General features: G+C 47.5%; 1 protein-coding gene across 1 annotated transcript; it reads left to right on the top strand.

The window, feature by feature from the left end:
- The first annotated feature begins 1,857 nt into the window (after window positions 1–1,857).
- On the top strand, window positions 1,858–21,046 carry NKX6-1 (NK6 homeobox 1). Its single transcript, XM_053256502.1, has 3 exons — window positions 1,858–4,311; window positions 6,768–6,940; window positions 20,775–21,046. The coding sequence occupies exons 1-3, from the start codon at window positions 3,651–3,653 to the stop codon at window positions 21,039–21,041; spliced, it is 1,101 nt and encodes a 366-aa protein (XP_053112477.1). The 5' UTR covers window positions 1,858–3,650; the 3' UTR covers window positions 21,042–21,046.
- The last annotated feature ends 574 nt before the right edge of the window (window positions 21,047–21,620 follow it).

Raw genomic sequence — 21,620 nt, 5'->3', positions numbered from 1 at the left:
CCCACAGCTCTCCCACCCTTAATCCAGCAGGGACCGTAATCCGGCAGGGCGTCTAGGAGTTCTGAACCCGCGGGTGCTACTTTGTGGTTTTGTTGCTGTTTCCCCTTGAGACTCGTAAATGTGTTGTTGAACCGGATGGCTAACTGCAGCCTTCCTCAACCGGCTTCGGAAAGCTTAAATTGGCCGCCGGCTAATAACAATAGGGACCCTGTCGAAATCCATTTCAATTAGTATGGAAGAGGGTTGTTGCTCAGAAGGTCCTGAGTAAAACTTTGCGCACAGAGAACAGTAAAGGGCACGATCCAGGCAATGGCAAGTGATAAGGACATGTTTTACAGGCTCGCACGCTGCCACTGAAAGCGATGCAGTTTTAAAAAGAGCATCACTTTCCCTTTGGCTGGGTGTTGTGGAAGGTTTGCAGAAATCCTTGTCCTCTCGTTTGGGGAGCAGAGAGTCCTTTTAGGAAAGCGGCTGGAACGGATTGCCTGAGCCGGTGGGATTTCAAGCAGCCTCTCCTCCATCTCCACCCCTACCCACAGGACGTGTTCTATTAATAAGCAACATCATTACAGAGTTCTTTAATGAGAGCGTGTTTGTGTATACATACACACATATACACATATACATACACACACACACGGAGGGTGGGGGTGGGAGAGAGAGAGATCTGAAGGGGAGATGAGGAAGGCGCGAGCATGTGTGTAAAGGCTGAGACTGGAAATTGCAAAATGAAAAGTAGTTAATAATCTGCGAAAGCGGGGGAGGAGGCAGCCCCTAAGGCCGCAATCCTATCTATGCACACTTACTTGGGAGTAGGTTTAGAGTGCTTTTAAGACATAAAAGCAGTGATCGGCCGCTTTCGGAATAGTTAGTGTCCCTGCCCCCTCCCCCTCCCCCTCGTAGACTTGGTTGTGTTTGCGACCGGTTTTGGCTTCGCAAATTGCTAGCCTTAGTTTCCATGCCGAGGTCTAAACAAATCGGCAAACGCGGAGAAGAGGGCAGGGTGGTGAGGCTGGGGGTGGAAGAGGAAGAAAACAAAACTTCCAGAGGAACAACCAGCAGACACTTTTAGGCTGGCCTCGGAGACAAAACGCGGGCGCGCAGTTGCCTGAGGTCGCCAACATCCTTCCAGTTCATATGGGGTAAACATGATTATTTTGACCGAGCAGCCCCCCCCCCGCCCGCAGCCCCGCTTAAACAGACGAGGGTTAAAACGCGGAAAGGGGAGAGGGGGTGGGTGGGCTCCATTCAGAAAAGCGGGGGCGGACTCTCTGTCTGGATTTGTTTAAGGAGCAACAAATTCATCTACAATAGTCGGGGAGGGGGGTGTCCACCATATGGCACTGAAGAATAGCTCTTTCAATAGAGACCAGATACCCCGGCGATGGGCTGACGCTGCCTTGGGAGCTGGCGGACTCTGTAGTTGGAAGAAAGGGAAAGGGAAAGAATGCAGGTTCTTCCCATTCGTTTTATTTTGGCTTTCGCTTGCAGATGTCTACGTTGCCCAGGCGCTTCCCTCCTCCAGCCCACCTCTTCAGGTCCCCGCCCCCGCCCTCGCTTTGTGTGTCCCCGCTCCCCTCTTTCGCTCCAGGTCGCCGTCCGAGTGCCTAGCCTCGGACTCAACAGGCTCCGCGCTCAATATGCAAATGAGCACCCTCGGCCAGCCCCGCCCCTTAGCTCAGTGAGAGGGAGGGAGGGAGGCGGGGCGGGCTTGGCTTGCGGCGATCCGCTCTCCAGATTTCGCCCCGTAAAGGAGGCAGGTCCTATCGGAGTCTGGTGCCCAGCTCTGCCCCTCCTTCCGCTGACTGTTTACTGACGCCTCTCCAAAGTTCTTGTCTTGTCCCCTTTATAGCTAAAGGAGACAGGGAGTGATGAAAATGTTTTATTACCTTTGAGGGGCTGTGTCTGATCTGTCAGGGAGAGAGAGGGAGAGAGAGAGAATCGCGGGGAGAAAAGGAAAGAACCAGGCAGACAAGGCACGCCAAAATATCCCAGCCAAGCAAGATAAGTGGAAGGTGAGCGGGGCTGGTTTTTTGATACAAAGGATGACCCGGGGAAAATAGAGGCGTCCAGCCTCGGCGATGCTGGCGGACCGGCGAGGAAGGAAGAGCGCATCCGGACTGCCTTGCGTTTAGACGGCCGACGGAGCAAGAGAAGGCGTACAAATTACTCATGACCCAGGAGGAAGGAGAGCTCTGCAGGCGGCGCGCTGAGCAGTGTGCGGGGGCTGCGCGGGAGAAGTCGAGATTTCGTGCCCAGGGAGAGAGGAGCCTGTCGGGTCCGCTGAAGGCGTCCTCCAGGCGCGGAGAAGTGCAGCCAAGCCTCGGCTGATCGACTAACCAGCCGGCCTGGCATTGGGAATCTGCGCCCACCCCGTCCTGAGCCCTGCCTGGCGACTGCTGAGTTTCTTGGGACGCGTGAATCGCTCTTTCCCTGGAAGGGGGCCTTTATCGTGCGGGTTTGCTTTCTGCCCTACGTGCGGGGTTGGCCAAAGACGCGACACTTTTCGGGGGGAAAGGAAGACACGAGATCTGAACGCTGCTCTGGTCAACCCGCTTATGCTGGCGAAGTGGAGGAAGAAGGAGAGAAAACTTGGAAGACTCCCCGCCCGACCCCACTCCTCACTCTCGCTATCTGGCATTCTAGTATTCCTTAAGCCCGCCACCCACCTCAAAGCTCCCTCTGCTCTTCCCTCCTCCCAGTTCTTAGGGGATTTCCCTGGGGTGGGGTGGGGTGGCAGCACTGTAGGCTGCCAGGATACACCCCCAATTCTAGCTGCCTAGTTTTTAGTGGCATTCTCTAGAAGGGTGGCCTCCTCCTCCTCCACACACACTCCTCCAAACTCAGAACTCAAAAGAAGGCCCATTTCCCTTGGAGAAAGACAACCATCTCCGTACTTTTAAAGACCCGCACGATCTGTACTCTTTAGCACCTTGTGCCCAGACGACGACCCCCCTATTATTCCCTTGCTGCACTCACTCTTTCTGCCCCCTCAGAAGTGTCTGGACTAGGTAGGGCTCCCAGCGGTGCACTCCCTAAAGCAAGAACCCCCCCCCAACCTGCACCTGAATGCTTCATTTCTGGGCACCCTCCCTCTAGAACCATCAACTGGGGGCCTACGTCCTTTAAAGGTATCTCGAATCCCACTTTCCAGAATCTCCAAGAAGATAGCAGCCAGGGTATTCATCCTGGCATCCGAGGAGGAGCTCAGCACTACTGAAAGAAGGCACTCTTTACCCCACAGACCCCAACACCAGGGCACCCTTCTGGTCAGTTCGTGAGCAGCAACCTCTGGAAGCAGAGAGTCCCCTTCCCTGTATCCTAGCACCAGGAAACAGCGGTTTGCACTTCTAGAGTAAGAAACTTCCCTTTCTTCGCCACTCCCAGGTTCTCTCCGCTGGGCATCGCCCGAGTGCAGCTCTGCTGGATCAGGGCCCTTTCCCGCCTCAGGGCACTCCCGCCTTTCCTCCAGTGTTTAGACCTGGGCGCCTCTTCGTGCTCTGTCCCCGAGCGCCCCAGATCCGAAGGAGCCCCCCTCTTCTTTGTTCGCCCGCCCGCCTGCCCCCTCCCAAACCAGGACGCTGGCCCCTTAGAGCGGGGGTCTTCTCGGCGCAGCCCCTAGGAGTCCGGCCCGGCCGTCCGGCCTGGGGATGCTGGCGGTAGGGCAGATGGAGGGCACCCCCCGGCAGAGCGCCTTCCTGCTCAGCAGCCCGCCCCTGGCCGCCCTGCACAGCATGGCCGAGATGAAGACCCCGCTGTACCCCGCGGCGGCGGCGGCGTACTCTCTGCCGCCCTCCGCTGCGGCAGTCGCGGCCGCCCCCAGCGGGCCCTCCTCGCTCTCCTCCTCCTCGTCGTCGTCCTCCTCGTCGGCCTCCGCCTCGCCTTCCCCGCCGCTGGGCTCCCCGACGCCAGCCGGCCTCAAGCCTCCCCACGCGGGGGCTCTGTCGGCGCTGGGCTCCCCCCCGCAGCAGCTCTTGGCCGCCACCCCGCACGGCATCAACGACATCCTCAGCCGGCCGTCCATGCCCCCCACCGCCGCCGCCGCCGCCTCCTCCTCCGTCGCCGCCTCCTCCTCGGCCTCCGCCTCCCCAGCCGCCGGCCTCCTGGCGGGGCTGCCCCGCTTCAGCAGCCTCAGCCCCCCGCCGCCCCCTCCGGGCCTCTACTTCAGCCCCAGCGCCGCCGCCGCCGCCGTGGCCGCCGTGGGCCGCTATCCCAAGCCGCTGGCCGAGCTGCCAGGCAGGACCCCCATCTTCTGGCCGGGGGTCATGCAGAGCCCCCCCTGGAGGGACGCGCGACTCGCCTGCACGCCGCGTGAGTACCGCCTGCGCTACTTCTCCCCTCCCTCTCCTCCTCCGTCGAAGACAGTTTCCTTTCCACTCCAAGAGGCCTCCGCTGAGACCCTGGCTAAGCCCCTCACCCCCAACGTTGCCTACTCCAAGTTTCCCTTCTCTAGCCAGTCCCAGATCTCACCACTAGGCGCTATGCCCTCCGACCTCGCATCCCACTTTCAAATCTGGGAGCACTGAGTCACCCACACCACTAAGTTCCCGGCGTCTTGTCCCAGTGTGTACTTCTTGGCCCCGCTGACCGTCACCCTTCTCTAGCTAGTTCTTGTCTCCCTATAGCTTACCTATACCTATAGCAAGCAGTGCCCCCTAAGCCCTCCAGTGGCCGCCGGCGCGCACGCACACGCACAGCTATTCCTCAGGTTGGGCCCTCCAGCCTCCTCCCACCCAAAGCCCCTGTTTCTAGCCCAACCCTTACAAGTGGGAACCCCAGTGATCTCCAGTGCCCCCTCTCATCCACTCTCTTCAGCCCTTCCATTGGGCACTGAGACCTCAATCACCGCCGCCCCCCCTCCGTCTAAACCCGGACATTAAACAGATCTCTTGGCTGTAACCCGCCCTCACTCCACCCCAAACCACGGAGTGGAAAGCTTGGCCAAATGAGGGGCAGGACCACCACCTGAGCATCGTTTATCCTGGGAGGATCCCAGGCCTTGTGCCCCCCACGTCTGTGTTTCTCCCCATCCCCCGCCCCGGTTTGAGATCGAAGCGTCCTTCACCCGGTCTGTTCCCCCAAACTAGAGAAGTTGCGCTTGTTTACAAAGGTCTCGGGGATAGATTAAAAGGAGGAATCGCGTGTATTTTGTCGATGGCATTTTATGATCCGAATTTGAAAGCTACTGGCTGTATTTGCCCAGACAAAGATTCTGCTGTTGGGAGATGCCTCGAGTGGATTCCCAGTCTCGGGAAGCGCTTTCGAGGCAAACTTCCGATCCTGGGGTGGGGGTGGGGGGTAGTGGGGAGCGGCAAGCCACCCTTGGTGCAGCATCTTTACAGGGCCAGAATAGAAAAGGGGAAAGAAAGAAAGAAAGAAAGAAAGAAAGAAAGAAAGAAAGAAAGAAAGAAAGAAAGAAACCCCCCTCACTCCTCATTAACTCTTTGAGGCCACATAAAAACTGCCTTCGATGCGCGCACGTCCTTAGGAATTAGGCCCACTCTGAATTCAGTGGGGCTCATTTCCGAGGACACCAGCGCAGGATCGAGCCAGGCCAGGCCTTCTGCGTTTCCTCCTTGGCATTAACTTGATACTGCTCCTGTGTTTTGCCCGCCGCTGTTTTGTCTGCCTTCGGCGCGGCGAGAGCCAGAGGCGTTGCCTCCTGCTGTCATTCGGGTAGCTTTTTGCCCTGCAATTCCTCCCCTATAAGGCGCTCCGTATTCCACCTCCCTGCATTTCTCCGACAGATTTTTAAATACATGTCTGCTTCCTTAGCCCGATCCCTTCCTGTAATTGCAGTCGAGCGGCCTGTTTCTTTACGGGTAAAAACCTGCACTTCCCCAGATGCCTGCCGGACAAAAGTTTTTTTAGTCACGAACTACTTTCTTGGATTCGGAGGGTACAGAGGTTTGGGGAAGGTGGAGCTTCTTTTTTCCTGGTGCTGTTGGATGTGGCTGCAGCAATTGCAAAACCCGTAATTATGCAGTTGTAAAACAAACGGCTTGAGCTGTTTGTACGCAAAATTGTACGCAAAATTACTCGGAAGTAAATCTAGTTTAATGTATTTTGGATAAACATGGCTAGGAAAGAACCGCTATTGGCGTTTTTGTTTGTTTCTGCTTCTTTTTCCCTTCTTTTCTTTTTTGGAGGGTTTTTTTTTTAAAGGAAAAAAGTGACGTTTATATTGTATGCACTTTGGATAGTGTTTTTAGATGAAACAACCTTCGCAAACGGCGGATTCCCGTGTACTGGAATCGTTTTAAGCTATTTCAGGGTATGGTGAAATACTTCATATGCCCTATAATCCGAGACATTTAAAGAATTGTTTTGATTCGTTATTTATTACTTTTTTCTCCATGGAGGACCTTTAGCCTAAAATAAATGCGTTTTTTAAGTTAGTAACCACACTATAAACATTCTTTCTTTCTTTCTTTCTTTCTTTCTTTCTTTCTTTCTTTCTTTCTTTCTTTCTTTCTTTCTTTCTTTCCAGTCTATATAACTATCCACCTATTTTTTTAAAAATAGTTCCTATTAAGTGTGATTTTAACTTGTTCTGGAATTCAGATAGTCAAACAATAAACAAAAGGACCCCAAATCGTCGCATTGCTACAAATATCGTACCGATTAAATTGTTTCCCATTGCAGATATTTCCCCTGTCCTCGCTGAGTCACTAAGAAGAGATTTAATTAATTTAATGTAATGTTTACAAACATTCCTTTTTAAAAATCCAATATTTCTCCCTCCCTCCCCTTGGCCCTTTTTCTAGATCAAGGCTCAATTTTGCTGGATAAAGACGGCAAAAGGAAACATACAAGACCTACATTTTCCGGCCAGCAGATTTTCGCGTTGGAAAAGACTTTTGAGCAAACGAAATATTTAGCCGGACCGGAGAGAGCCAGGCTCGCCTATTCATTGGGGATGACAGAAAGTCAAGTCAAGGTGAGAGCATCAGGTCAGATAAGGACCGACCCCGCACTCTGCCTGCTCGGTCTGGCTGGGCGATGCCGACATGGAACCAAAAAGGATCGGGCACGCCCTTCAGATCAGTTTCCTCTTGTTCAGACTAGGACATTGGCCCGGCACTGGCCCCATTATTGTCCGTGTAAACCTAACTATTTTTGCACGGATTTCAAAAGTTGCAATCTTTGCCTTCACTGTTATACATGGAAATAAGGTACAGATCTTTTAAGAAAGAGAACAAAATTATCACGATTCTTATTGCTATCGTCGTCATTATTGTTGGTGACAATTGTGGCAATGGTCAGTATTCAAGCGGCCTTCAATTCTAATCTCGTCGATGTGAAGGGAGCATCCCTCCAGCCTTACATGAGAGCACCGACAGCCCAATCCTAGGCAGGCTTAGGCGGGTGGGTGGGTGGGTGGGGGAGTGCCCCATTTCACTTACTAGGGAAGTGTGCATAGGGTGCAGCCTAAATGTTCGTTCTGATGATCCCCTTCCTGCCGGGTGAGCAACCTTGCCTGCTTGGAAATAAGTTGCCCTGAAACGGAAGGCATTTAATTCTTCCTAGGAAAATGCTGTGGAGAATCGTGAAAGGGAAATACTTTTAGGTGAATGCATTAAGAGATGCAAACACTCTTAAAAGGATTGAGGGAGGAGAGGGGCATGTTTAAAGGCCCAGATCCACACGGCCGTTAAGGACTCCTAAAAAAACCCTCTTGTCAACCCGGACTCTCGAGTAAGCCTCGCCGATTTCAAAGTGAGTTAAAAGGGGTGTTTATCTAGAAATAGCGCCTAGAGGTCAAAAGGCCTTACGCGTGAGAATGAATGGCGGGGAGAGAAGCGATTCTTTGGCACTAGTGTGCAAATGTGTGTGACCTGCAGCCCAGTGTAGTCATTGTGATATGAGTGGGGCAACTCGAGAGCGGAAATGACTTGTGGATCGCAGCCACTCGTGCTGCTGTTTAATGCCCTGTTAACCATTGCAGCCCTAGGTAATTAGCGGAGAAACTGTCAGGATGTCGGTGTTCTTTTCTGCTGCACTAGTCAGGGAGAGCAGAGTTTTGCCATTGACTCCAATGGGACCGCAGTTTGTATGACAGTGAGTTTACATTGTTGTGCTTTGGTGTACCTGAGTTGTGGGTCCTACTGTTCGGTCTTAACAAGAAAAGAGGCGATTGTCTACTCAAAAACGTCAATTTTATATTCAAAATCCGTCGCGCACACGCATATACACAATACACACGAGCGTACAGGGCGTTTAGTATAGGGACGACCGAGCCCCTGAAGTATTAAGGTTGCAGTTTTAAAACGACTTCCTCCTAGGTCAGTCTCATTGAACTTAGTGAAGCTTACTTCTGAGTAAGCATGGTATTGAAGTGCACTTGGGAGTCAACCCTAGTGTATCCAGTAGCAATTTACTTCCGAGTAAACACGCCCAGGATCGGGCTGCACTTCCACAGGAAAATGAAGCACGTGCTTGTGGTACAGTCCTCCGCGATCCGTAAGAGCTAAACGTGCCGAGTTGTGGCTGGATCGTGGCTCTCTCCAGTTCCCTTTTTTCCTCTTTTTTTTGCGCATGTCTGGAACCTCGGAGTTCCTCACAATAGTGTGAACCGAAGAGACCTTTCTCTGAATGGGATGAGAATGGAGTTAACAAGCATACAAGTAGATAAGATTACTCACAAAGGCCCCCCTCCCCCCTTGAATTTGTGGATATCAATGGAAAACGAGGCGAGCTGTCAAGTGGAGTTGATTGGGGATTAGAGGAGGGTACCGTGCATTTTTCCTGCTTGTTTCCCCCACTCCAAACGGAAAAATCTCTAGACGTCCTTTGGAACCAGTGTCTTAACAGTGTGTGTGAGAAAGAGAGCGAGGAAGGGAGAGGGAGAAGGGAGGGTGTGTGTGTGTGTGTGTCCCATTATAGATTGTCTCTTCTTCCCGGAGTTATCTGGAGACCCTAATTTGTCACTGTAAATATGTCGAAAAGGCTGTGAATAAATTAGCACCGCCTTGTACAATAGAAGCAAGGAGTCCATCCACTTATTGCAGTGAGGTTGAGAAGAAAAAATGGTTAGGGTGAATCAAGCTTTTGTTTTATTTTGTTTTGTTTTATTTTATTTACATCGGAACAGTGGGGTGTAAGTGGATTAATAGTAATACTGTCTGCTACTGGTGGTGATGATGATGATGATGATGATATGGGCGCAGCCAATGCAAAGGGACGGAAGTGTTTTGCTGAATTCACTGAATCAGGAGATATAGTTTTAAAAGGGAAAACGAATTTTGGCTAGTAAAATCCTGATTATGAACACATCCAGTCCAGAAAAAGTAAACCGCAAGACTAACATAAATCGCATTGATTTCAATGCCCGTTAAACGCGACTCTTTTTTTCTTTTTCTTTTCTGGATTTAATGACTTTGTAATCTTCTGTATTAAACTATCCCCCTGATTTCAGTAGGACGCGCACCTATTAGTACTATGTATGCACACCCTGGAGTAAGTCCCGAGGTGTCCAACGGTGACTATTTCCAGAGGGGTAGCCCCTGCCTCTTTAATCAAAAAGAACAAGAGACTTATGGAACCTGAGAGGCGGACACATTTCTGTAGCAAATCATAATCTTGCCCCATGGGGCTCGCTCCTAAATAAAGCCTGCATCGTATGCATCTTTTACCTGGAAGTAAATTCCACTGAAATCAGTGGGGCCTACTTTCGAGTAACCGACCGTCTATAGGTTCGAGAGAGGATTGCAGCCTCCCTCAGTCCGCCAGCGAGCATAGGATGGCAGGTCTTTAAACGGGACTAACTTTCTCTGAACCGGGATGGTCGATTTAAAAGGAAGCCAGACTGGAGTCGGAGGAGCGTCTTGAAGGCGAACTTTAGTTAGATCGGTGTATTAATTATGAGCGAAACAAACATACAACCCCGTTTCGTCTTTTTTAAAAGAAGAACTATAATTTATGTAAATGAGGCTGCTGCAAAGTGTCCCCCCGCCCAGCCCAGTCTAGGTTTTTTAGCCCGCTGCAACCCATTTGGGTCTTTGGGTGTTCAGCTCTGAGCACAGCACGAGGGCTTTCACCTTGAATTACACATGCAGTACAGAGATGGGGGCCGTTCAGTCAAGCTTAATGCACGCGGCTTTCGTCTGGATTAGAAGAAATCAAGCAGACGGAGGGGAGACCACAGAAAATAAGGAGGGAGAAAGAAGAAAACAAAAGCATGCGGAGTTTGACAGAAAACAAGAATGTATTAAAATAATGCAGTCCACCCTTTATGCAAAGCCTGGTTTTAATGCACAGAGCAACGTTTCTGGCAGCAATCCTACACATCGTTAGGCTATTTAAATCCCTTAGATTTTAATGGGATTTAAACAGCCGAATTGTATGCAGGATTGTAGCCCTGGTTTGGATACACCCGTTCCAAAAACTTAAAAACGTCACCAAGGTAATCAAATTAGGGGGGGGGGGAATCCGTTTCATCAAGATATTACCAACAAACCCACTCCTGTTAACCAGCTGCTATCACTGGGCAGCAGATCCAACAGAAGCCTAGCGCTTTTGCATGCTACTGATTTCAAAAGGAGAGGTAAGCAGTGCACATGCTCACCTCTGCTACAAATGGCACTTGAAAGTGCTTTTAAAAAACAGCTGGATCGTGTGCGTGGTTGTTGTTAGTGTTGATACAGCACGATCAGTGCACCAGGCTCTTTGCAGGAAAGACAGAAAAGAACAGTGCTGTGCCCCAAGGAGGTTACAGTTTAAAGTTTGACTGAGGGGAGAGAAGAGAGGGAAGGGATGTGGGAGGAAAAGGTAAGGGGGTATTAGTGTGAGCAAATGCAGTTGCTCACAAGAGAGGAGAGCTGGTCTTGTGGTAGCAAACATGACTTGTCCCCTTAGCTAAGCAAGGTCCGCCCTGGTTGCATATGAATAGGAGACTAGAAGTGTTAGCACTGTGAGATATTTCCCTCAGGGGAAGGAGCTGCTCTGGGAAGAGCATCTAGGTTCCAAGTTCTCTCATTGGCATATCCAAGATAGGGCTGAGAGATTCCTGTCTGAAACCTTGGAGAAGCCGCTGCCAGTCTGTGTAGACAATATTGAGCTAGATGGACCAATGATCTGACTCAGTATATGGCTGCTTCCTATGTTCCTAAGTTATATAAAAATGCATCATAATCATCATTCCACTTTTTCTCACACACACACACACACACACACACACACACACACACACACACTTCAAAGTGGTATTCAAAGAAAAAGAATAAGAAGTTGGTTCCTTGTCCCCAAAGGGCTCACAATCTAAAAAGAAACACAAAGTAGACACCACCACCAGCCACTGGAGGGATGTTGTGCTGAGGCTGGACGGGCATAGCTGCTCTCTCCTCCTACGAAATATAAAGAGAATCACCTCTTTGAAAGGTGACTCTTTGTTCAGTTAGCAGCCAAAGGGGCACCTTTCTCACGAGTAAGTCCCACTGAAGGGAACTGAATTAACAAGCATTTCAGCCTGAATCTGCCCTTGTTTGGGGATGTGGCTGAGAGGTTAAGCCAAACCATCCCATTGTAACAGCAATAAAAGGGCCAAGAATGTACTTATTGCTATTACTAATTGTATGCTATTATCAATTGTAATTACGAATTGTATGCTATTACTAAATTGTAATTAAGTACAAGAATGTACTTATTGCTATTATTAATAGTATAATGAGAGTTCAAATAATTTGTTGCAATACATTGCCTTAAAACATACCTCTGCTAATATTGGATATATATTATGTCAATATTTATTCATAATGACTATATTTTACAAAAGCTCCAGTTTGTTTGAAGAAACGATTGTTTTTATGTAAGGTAGCAACAATAAATGAATGCTCCTATCCTTGAATGTAAAATGAAAGCAAGGGAACATTACAAATATCTGGTGTCACACTTTTATAGCAGCAACAATAATTATGGAAAAGATAACAATTACTGATACTAAAGTAATGTTAATGACAATCATACACTATTAGTTCAAATGATTCCAGGTGAGAGTAGCAACTAAACATTAATTACAGCTATTCACAATGTCTGAATGTGGGATTTGATGCAGCATATTTGTACAGTAATAGGAACAGAATTTCACCTGATATAAAGGAAGTATGTACACTGTGTTATTATGAATAGTCAACTCAGTTAATTAAACAATGCAGACTAGTTGTGCATGTAAATGATTCTATAGAAGATGGATTGACTGCCAGTAACATTCATGGCAGTAATAAAAATGAAGTGCATAGCAGCACAATCCTAACCTCATTTACTTGGAAGTAAGTCCCATTGACTTATTGGAAGTAAGTCCTGTTGACTTACTGGTAGGATGCACCTCCCAGTTTTTCAAACTAGTAGCTCTAGTTGGGGAGATCCAAATGCACACCACCAGACATCAAACGAGTCCCACAGGGCTCAGATGGACAATCTGATGTGTGTGGGAGACAGATTATAGGTTATGCATGGAAGATTCCTCTGCTGGATTGGGAAGTGTGTTTAGGATGGCCACTTAAATTGCAGGATTCTTGCTCCACCCTGAAATCACTGTATTAGCATACAAACTAACAGCTGCTTGGCAGTAAATAGCACATTTATGGTAGTTGGGTTTACTTGGAAGCAAGTCTTATTATGTTCAAAAAGGGCTTACTCCTAGGTAAGTGTGCATAATGTTTTAGCCTAAGACTGTAATCCTAGGAACACATAAATGGGAGCAAACTCCTACTGAATCCTATGCACACTTACAAAGCAGTAAGCCCCACTGGAACTTACTTTTGAGTAAACTTGCACAGCATTGCACTGGCCAATGGCTAATGCCTATGTACTCTTACTTGAGAGTAAGCCCTGAACTTAATAGGATTTATTTCTGAGTAAACAAAGGATTGTCCTGCACATTAAATAAATAAATACACTGCTAATCTAAGACAAACCCTTTTTGTAAGTAGAAATGCCATATAATGTTGGCAGTAGTAATGCAGAAACTAAAAGGCGGGGGGGGGGTGGGAGAGAGAGAGAGAGACCTCCTGATAAGTTTGTTACTTTGCACAAATTTCCACTGGATGTGAATTCCACCTTTAGCTACATGATCACTTGGAGACAGGTTCCACTGAGGTTCCTGCCATAACTGAGTAATGTGGTTCAGGCATAGCTGCCGATAGTCCCAATAGCCAATACTAATAAGGGCTTTATGGGGAAAACAATAACTCCCTTACGGAACTGCCACAGCAGTATTAACAACTTAAAGAGAATAGAAAGAATATTGATAATGCTAACTTAATACTAACTTTCCTCTAGAAGCATCTCTGTGATGCTGCTTTGTAGTGTATAGGAAAAGAGGAGAATAAATATTTTAAGCAAAGAAATACATAAAGAACTTGGAGCCATAAAGGCATATTCAAAACTCTGTAGTGTAGTAGTAACTACTCAATTAAACAAATCTCACATCAACTGATCATATGGAGTTAATTAATTAATCAATTGACTAAAGCATTAAATTTGCATAAATTTGCATGCAAATACAACAGTAATTCTAAAGGAACATATATAGTGGTCAAAAAATAACAATAAATGCATGACATTCTCAGAAGAAATGTTTTCTCCAACATGTGAGAGGAGGGGAATGCTCTTCTAAGTGGTACTCACCACATGGTTTTTATACTAATATTTACAACTATATCTATATCTATCTATCTATCTATATATCCCAATTCATCAAAAGCATCCTTTAATTTTTAATTAATTTTTAAATGGAAGGTACCTTTCAATTTTAAAACACTAATTTAACCAGTGAATTGATTAAAGGTTGAAACTCAATAGCTGAATGGCCATAATAGCATGATTGATAACTATGGGCAGGACTGTGCTAACTTTGGCGAGGAGTAACTTTTTCTTGGTAAATAAGCATTAACTTTACTTTGGTTTAAGCAGATTTGGTCCCCGGGATAATTTTCCTGGAAATTCTCTTGTACAAATCTCATAGGCAAAATTTCTATTAAGTGCAGTAGCACTGATTCCCAAGCAAGCAGGTGTCCATCCAGGTGTGTAAACTGGCTTACACTCAAATGCTTCCTTTTAACTAGACTGTGGACAGGTGTCTTGGTCCCACATTTTTCCAGAACCAAATATCCAGGTACTTGACCTTAATTTAGATATAGATCCACAAGCCAATAGAATACTTGATTGATTGATTGATTGATTGATTGAATTTATTGAATTTCTATACCGCCTAGTATAAAAATCTGTGGACATTAGTGGACATGATCCAAATACCAACAATATGTCAGGGCAGGAGAGGAGAGGTGTGAGTGCAGGAGAGGAGAGCTGGTCTTGTGGTAGCAAGCATGACTTGTCCCCCTAGCTAAGCAGGATCTGCCCTGGTTGCATTTGAACGGGAGACCACATGTGAGCACTGTAAGATATTCCCCTCAGGGGTTGGAGCGGCTCTGGGAAGAGCAGAAGGTTCCAAGTTCCCTCTGTGGCTTCTCCAAGATAGGGCTGAGAGAGATTCCTGCCTGCACCTTGGAGAAGCCGCTGCCAGTCTGTGTAGACAATACTGAGCTAGATAGACCAATAGTCTGACTCAGTATACGGTAGCTTCCTATGTTCCTAATATCACATACATGACATTGTGGATTTTCCTCCAAATGAATGAGCAAAATCTACATCTCTGAATCTAGCAAGGCTGAGGTGTGCTGGAGGGGAAACAGATTAATGAGCCCCTGGTGGCGCAGTGGTAAAACTGCCGCCCTGTAACCAGAAGGTTACAAGTTCAATCCTGACCAGGGGCTCAAGGTTGACTCAGCCTTCCATTGCTCAAGGTTGACTCAGCCTTCCATCCTTCCGAGGTTGGTAAAATGAGTACCCAGAATGTTGGGGGCAATATGCTAAATCATTGTAAACCGCTTAGAGAGCTCTGGCTATAGAGCAGTATATAAATGTAAGTGCTATTGCTATTGCTAATGTTCTTGAATGACTACACCAAGTTGGAGGATCAGTCTGGTGGTGGTCAAGGGACTGCCTTTCTGGTTTTTCTGCGTGCACACTCAAGAACCCGTCACTGAAAGTATCTATGCAGGGCTGTCCTTGGAGAGCCCTGGCAGGGTGTGGGGCCTGGGGCAAATCAGCCAGAGCGGGCTCCCCTTCCAGTTAATTCTAATGGGGGTTAAGAGAGTGGGGCCCCGGGTGCTTGCCCTGCTCGCCCTGCCCTAAGGACAGCCCTGTATCTATGCTTTAACTCACTATGTTCATGGATAGCCATGTTGGTCCACAGAAGAAGAAGAAAATCCAAACAGGCACAGTTGGGTAATACTTTTATTAAAGTAAGTTGTGCTGTCACGCTGTGTCGACTTCTGGTGACCACGGAGCCCTGTTTGGTAGAATACAGGAGGGATTTACCATTGCCTCCTCCTGCACAATATGAGATGATGCCTTTCAGCATCTTCTTATATTAGCACTAACCAAAATAGCACAAAATAGTGAGAAAGCTTTTGAGTTATCCAGAAGTCTTCATCATGCTGAATGTTAAGCAGAGCAGGAAGGCAGGTGGGAAGAGCAAAAGCTGGACAAGATGGAAGAGGCCCAAAGCCTGTAAGCAGGAGCCATCGTGTTGAGCAACACTGCCATTCTATGCATTATTTGAATTGGAGGGGTGGAGTGGGGAGAACTTGGCTCCCTTTTCTAGTGGTGCATCTAGGCAATCTGGGCACCTGGACCACAGATGCCATGAGGCTCTCCCCCTGCCGCAAGACTTGCGACAATCTATTCTAACTGCGCAGGTGCACCCGAGCACCTCACAGTTCTCAGAGGCTGCTGAGCTGGACAGCCAGGCTCAGCGGCCGCTCCCGCTCCACTCACTGCCACCATGGAGGGGAAACCTGCTCGCCTCACCCCCCAGCCTCCCACATGGCAGCTAGAATATCGGCAGTCTGGCCTCGCGGTGGTGGGGAGGAGGGTTCACAGCAGTGGCAGGAGGCCCCCCTTGACCTTGGAGGCTACGGGCTGGGTTCCCAAGGTCCGGGGGTAAGAGCGCCTCTGTCCTTATCATATCTCTCAGCCCCCTTAGAGAAGGCACTCATTCACACAATCAAAGTCTGTGTTCTACCCCAGATTTGGGAGCTGTGTGTGCTCCCAATTTTTGGTTGTGTGGAAGCAAGGTAGGAGGAAAACCTGGGCAGAAGAAAGATTATGCAGAAGCAAGGGAGGAAGAAAACCTGGGCAGCTTTCCCTCCTACCTTGCTTCCACACATTCAAAAACTGGGCGCGCACACAGCTCCGAAACCTGGGAAGAACACAGTTTTTGGTTGTGTGAATGATCTCACCGTTTTAGAAAGCTACAAGCCCTGAGCCTTTCTGGAAGGGCGGTATAAAAATTGAATAAATAAAATGAAATGAATAAATAAATATGGGGCATAATATGGCTAAATTGCAGGGATGGTGGTGGTGGGTGATGGTGGGGAGGGATTCAGAGGGTGAGGCATGTGCCTCTAGTCTAGGCCTTAAGGTCCTCTGCCTGTTTTCCCAAGATTCAAGCACTGAGCCTATGCATGCTTTCCGGTTAGCAAGAAGTGGAGTTAACTTCTGACTACCCTTGTGTAAGATTTCATTGTTAATTAGATTAGATGCTGCTAGATGCAAAACAAATCTCAGGTTGCACCAGTGGCTACCAGGAAAAAGCGCAATGACTCTTTCCCTATATATACACACACACACACACACACACACAAGAATTTCTTGGATCCATCTCCAGCACTAAGCTGTCTCCAGTGCTACCCTTTAACAGAAACACTGTAACCATCGTGACACTTGTTTACTTAGCTGTGGGAATAATAATTGCCTTCATGTGATCAGGCAAAGAAAGCTCTGCTAAGTTGGAAGGTACCCAGAGACATGGTCTGGCCAGAATTAAGCACCTTTTGGTCACATTGGAATCAATGGGAGTGTAAGCCACATGCTTACATCTCTTCCATTAAAATCTATGATTTTTAAATTAATATTTTTGGCTATAGCCATAGGTTTTGGGTTTTTTAAAACTATTTTAAGTACACTTCTTCCAAGCTAACACTGAGCCACAAGACAGGCTAGAAAAAATATTTGTGGGCTAGTAAGTTTGTAACCCTGTTTGCAAGGCTGGTCTAAGTAGTTGATTTCTCCTCCTTTGAAAATAACTGTTAGCAACTCTGGATGAATAAGTATTGGTTGAAAAATTATTCAGAATTCAGTTGCTTAGAATTTGACATGATTCTGTTTTTTTAAAAAAAAAATTTTTAAAAAGTAAATCAGATTCAAAGTTGTTTAACAATGACTCAACTATCAACCTTGTTAAAATTTCAAAACTAGGAAGAATCCCAGTGGCTTCCTTTATTTCACAGATTTATACACACTTTAACTACTTTGTCCTATGCAGTCAGGATGTTTGAAGAGCAATAAAAAGGCCACAGCTGCAGTGGAGGTGTAGGGATGAAAAGGGATAAGATCCTTTAACTCTCTTGCCTTGAGCACAATTATTTCAGGTGTTTATTTTCCGCGCATGCTTCGTGGTGCAGTGGGGGTTCTAACGGGAATTACTGATGTATTCATACAGTTTTTATCCGATTCTTTCTCCAGCACACTCTGGGTGGTGCACATGGGTGGTCCTCTTCCATTTCATTTTCACAACTGTCCTGTGAGGTGGGTAGTAGAGCCTGTGCTTTGCATGATGACCTGCTTAAAGTCAGAAGTTCAGTCCTTGGTCTTTCCACATAGGACTGGGAAAGACTCCTGCCTGAAACCTCGAAGAAGCCACACTATCAGTCAGTGCAGTCAACAATGAGCTAGATGGACCAGTGGCCTGGCTCAGAATAAAGCAGCTTCCAATGTCCCGGTGAGGTAGGTTAGGCTTCGAGAGAAGGTGGCTGACATCCCGACTAGTTCTGCACCTGTGCAAAGATGTTGCGCGAGTGCAAGGATGTGATGCCAAGTAGTTCCGCAAAGGCAAATGTTTCTGTTCCAGACGAATGCTGGGCTCAAGACATGGCACCTTGTGTTGCATGACTACTGTTGTGCACGTGCTCTGGTAGCGCTACAAGTTGGGCAGCTTCCTGTAGCTCCACAAAGTTCCTAAGTGTATGCATGTCATGTGCAAAGTTCTTAAGTGTGTGCAAGATTTCTCATGCCGTGCTAGTGTAACAAATATGAATGCGACAAATACAACAAATACTTATATACCTCTTTCCAACAAAATTTCCCAAAGTGGTTTACATAGATATAAATGAAGAAATAAAATGGCTCCCTGTTCTATCTGGTGTCTATCCTAGGTTTCTTTTAGATTGTGAGCCCTTTGCGGACAGGGATCCATCTTATCTTATTTATTATTTCTCTGTGTAAACTGCCCTGAGCCATTTTTGGAAGGGCAGTATAGAAATTGCATTATTATTATTATTATTATTATTATTATTATTATTATTACATTTATATTCTGCTCTTCCTCCAAGGAGCCCAGAGCAGTGTACTATATACTTGAGTTTCTCTTCACAACAACCCTGTGAAGTAGGCTAGGCTGAGAGAGACGTGACTGGCCCAGAGTCACCCAACTAGTATCATGGCTGAATGGGGATTTGAACTCGGGTCTCCCTGGTCCTAGTCCAGCACTCTAACCACTACACCATGTTGGCTCTCTATTTTTATTATTATTTCTTGTTTACACAGTCAGACAGGTGTTATTGACTGGTATGTTTTATCCAGACATCGAGTCCTTCCCAAGGACCTGGGATGGCTGAATTTTATCATCAATACTGTTGGTTATTATAGATATTGTTGCAAAATATAGGCTGTTCCCAGTAAAGCTGCTTTTTGTAATTATTATTATTATTATTATTAATTATTATTATTATTAATTATTATTATTATTTTACATTTATATCCCGCTCTTCCTCCAAGGAGCCCAGAGCGATGTACTGCATACTTGAGTTTCTCTTTCACAACAACCCTGTGAAGTAGGCTAGGCTGAGAGAGAAGTGACTGGTCCAGAGTCACCCAGCTAGTATTATGGCTGAATGAGGATTTGAACTCTGGTCTCCCTGGTCCTAGTGCAGCACTCTAACCACTACACCACGCTGCAACAACAACAATAATAATTGAGGGAAAGTGTTACCACTTGACAAGTCCCTCAACCTTCACCACACATTAGCATGTGTGGCAGGAAAAAAACCTCAGGCTCACACAACATTTGCATGAATATTGATGGCTAAGTAGCTTGGCCATGGCAGAAAATGTGGTCAATTGGTAGTCTGCATTCAGGGGCGTTAACTATAATAGGGCAAGGGGAGACAGTTGTCTGGGGGCCCACTGCCTTGGGCCCCCCCCGAGGCAAGTCACATGATTGACTCCCCCAGCTGCACACCCGCCCGGGCTTCCTTCAGTTGTATTCATCCTCCCAAATTGATGTGAGTGTTAAGACCTGGAGCTACCAGAACAGCATGTCTTTCTCTAGTACCATTAATTGACTTGCATCATCCACAATTTACACAACCTGTTAAAAAAAAAAAATTAGGATGATGCTATATATAGAGAGATAGAGATGATAGAGATGACAGAAATAGATAGATATAATTTTACTATGCTTTTTGTTACCACTATTCAGCCTCATTTAAGATTTCTTTACTTCATGAGCTGAGCTTCGGGGGGGGGGGGGCATTTTAAAATCTTGTCTCTGGGCCCACTCCAACCTTGCTACGCCCCTGTCTGCATTCATCCTGAATATGGAATCAAAGGGTGGTAGTTACTCTGGATTAATTAACTGGGAAGTGTGATGATCTTGCATGGGTAGGGAATGGGTATTATCCTCACAACTGAAGGCACAACTGAATGAAAGTTAAGGCCTGAATTCGGACAAAGCCGGAGTGGGAAACTACCAGGGAATCTCATGTACACTGCCTTCTTGAACTCCTGGTGGAAAGGCAAGCTATAAATGGGTAGTAAACAAACACACCCATTCCTGGGCATGCTATTCCAGAGTAAATACAAAATGAAAGGGTGCAGTGCTGTGTATGCACGTGAAGGAGAGCTGTGCGATGTTTAGTTTAGTTTTAAAATGTCCATATTGCCTTTTTGCCAGAGGCACTTGGGGCAAAGCAAAACGAAATGGAAAGTGTGGGTCAGTGTGGATCTTTGGAGAGTGTGGGAGGAAGGCTCAACCTTATCCAACCCCTCCCCATTAATCCTACCTGCGTGGGGGTTGGTTGTGGTGAGTAGATGGGTAAGATTGTAATCTGTGCCCCTGGAATACAGAATCTGGAGATGTTATATCACTTCGGATCAGAAAATCTAGTGTGGGATCCTGTGGTTAGTCCTATGTCTGATGGCCTATAGCAGACGATTCCTTTTTTCCTATGCCAGTTGTCAGTGATGATAAGTAATGCAAATTAGAGAACTAGGGCTTCTTATTTTATGTATTATTTATTTATAACATCACATTTTATTTATGTTTTATTTATTTTTCTATGTAAACCATTTCAAGAACTTGGGTTGAAGAGTGGTACATAAATATTCCTTGTAGAAGTAGTTCTAGTCACTTAGGGTGAATTAACCTGGTCTGATGAATCCGGGTTGATTAATAAATATTTGATCCGGATTTGATTGAATACTTGATCCGGATTTGATCAATCCGGATTTGTTAATGAATACCCGATCCGAATTTGATTAATCCGGATCGGTTTTGCATATAAACTAGCGTCAGATGATGACTTTGGGAAGGTAATCCATCCCTCTCCACCTCCTCTCTGCTTGGGTCTCCAACCTCTGCTCCTTCCCTCCAGGTTTGGTTCCAGAACCGGAGGACCAAGTGGCGGAAGAAGCACGCGGCCGAGATGGCCACGGCCAAGAAGAAGCAGGACTCGGAGACGGAGCGGCTGAAAGGCGCGTCGGAGAACGAGGAAGACGACGACGACTACAACAAGCCGCTGGACCCCAACTCGGACGACGAGAAGATCACGCAGCTGCTCAAGAAGCACAAGACGACGGGCGGCGCCAGCAGCGCCAGCCTCCTCCAGCTGCACACGTCGGAGACCGAAGGCTCCTCCTAGACGGCGCGGCCGCGGGCGGGAGGGAGGGAGGCAGGCAGGCAGGCGGGGAGGGAGAGGCAGTTAGGCGGCAGCGGGAGCGGCCGGGCAGGACTGCGTTGCTTTTCAGACACGTGTACAGATCTATTTTTCTATCTGTCCGGAGGAGGCGGAGAGACTCCAGACGGCCCGCTCCTCCTGGACGTGGTGTTGGCTGTTGGGTTGCCCTCGGCGGGCGCTGTGCTCCCTTTCCTCGGCACTGCCCGGCAGCTGCCAGAAGCAGGATCGGGGCCGGGACCCTCTCTGCCCGCCGCCCGGACTCCGCTGGCCAGACTCAACTCGCATCTGCTGTTGGCGACTCTTTGTAAATACGCGCGAGTCCCCCGGATCGGCCAGCCGCGGACTGCTCTGAGACTGTGAATATTTAACATGTAAACATACTTTGGTTCGTCGTGTGTGTAGCAAGAGTGCGTCCCTTGGGTTTCCTTTACTCACCGCGGGGCTTGGGAAAGCTGGCTTCTCACATTCTTCTCGTTTTGGTTTCGGTAGTGGGGTTTGTGGCACATTAACGCGGGGAATTATTCCTTTAGTTCGCCCTTTCTC

The sequence above is a fragment of the Hemicordylus capensis genome, chromosome 5, assembly GCF_027244095.1.
Source record: "Hemicordylus capensis ecotype Gifberg chromosome 5, rHemCap1.1.pri, whole genome shotgun sequence".
NCBI lineage: Eukaryota > Metazoa > Chordata > Lepidosauria > Squamata > Cordylidae > Hemicordylus > Hemicordylus capensis.
This window is presented reverse-complemented; position numbering and strand designations above follow the sequence as displayed.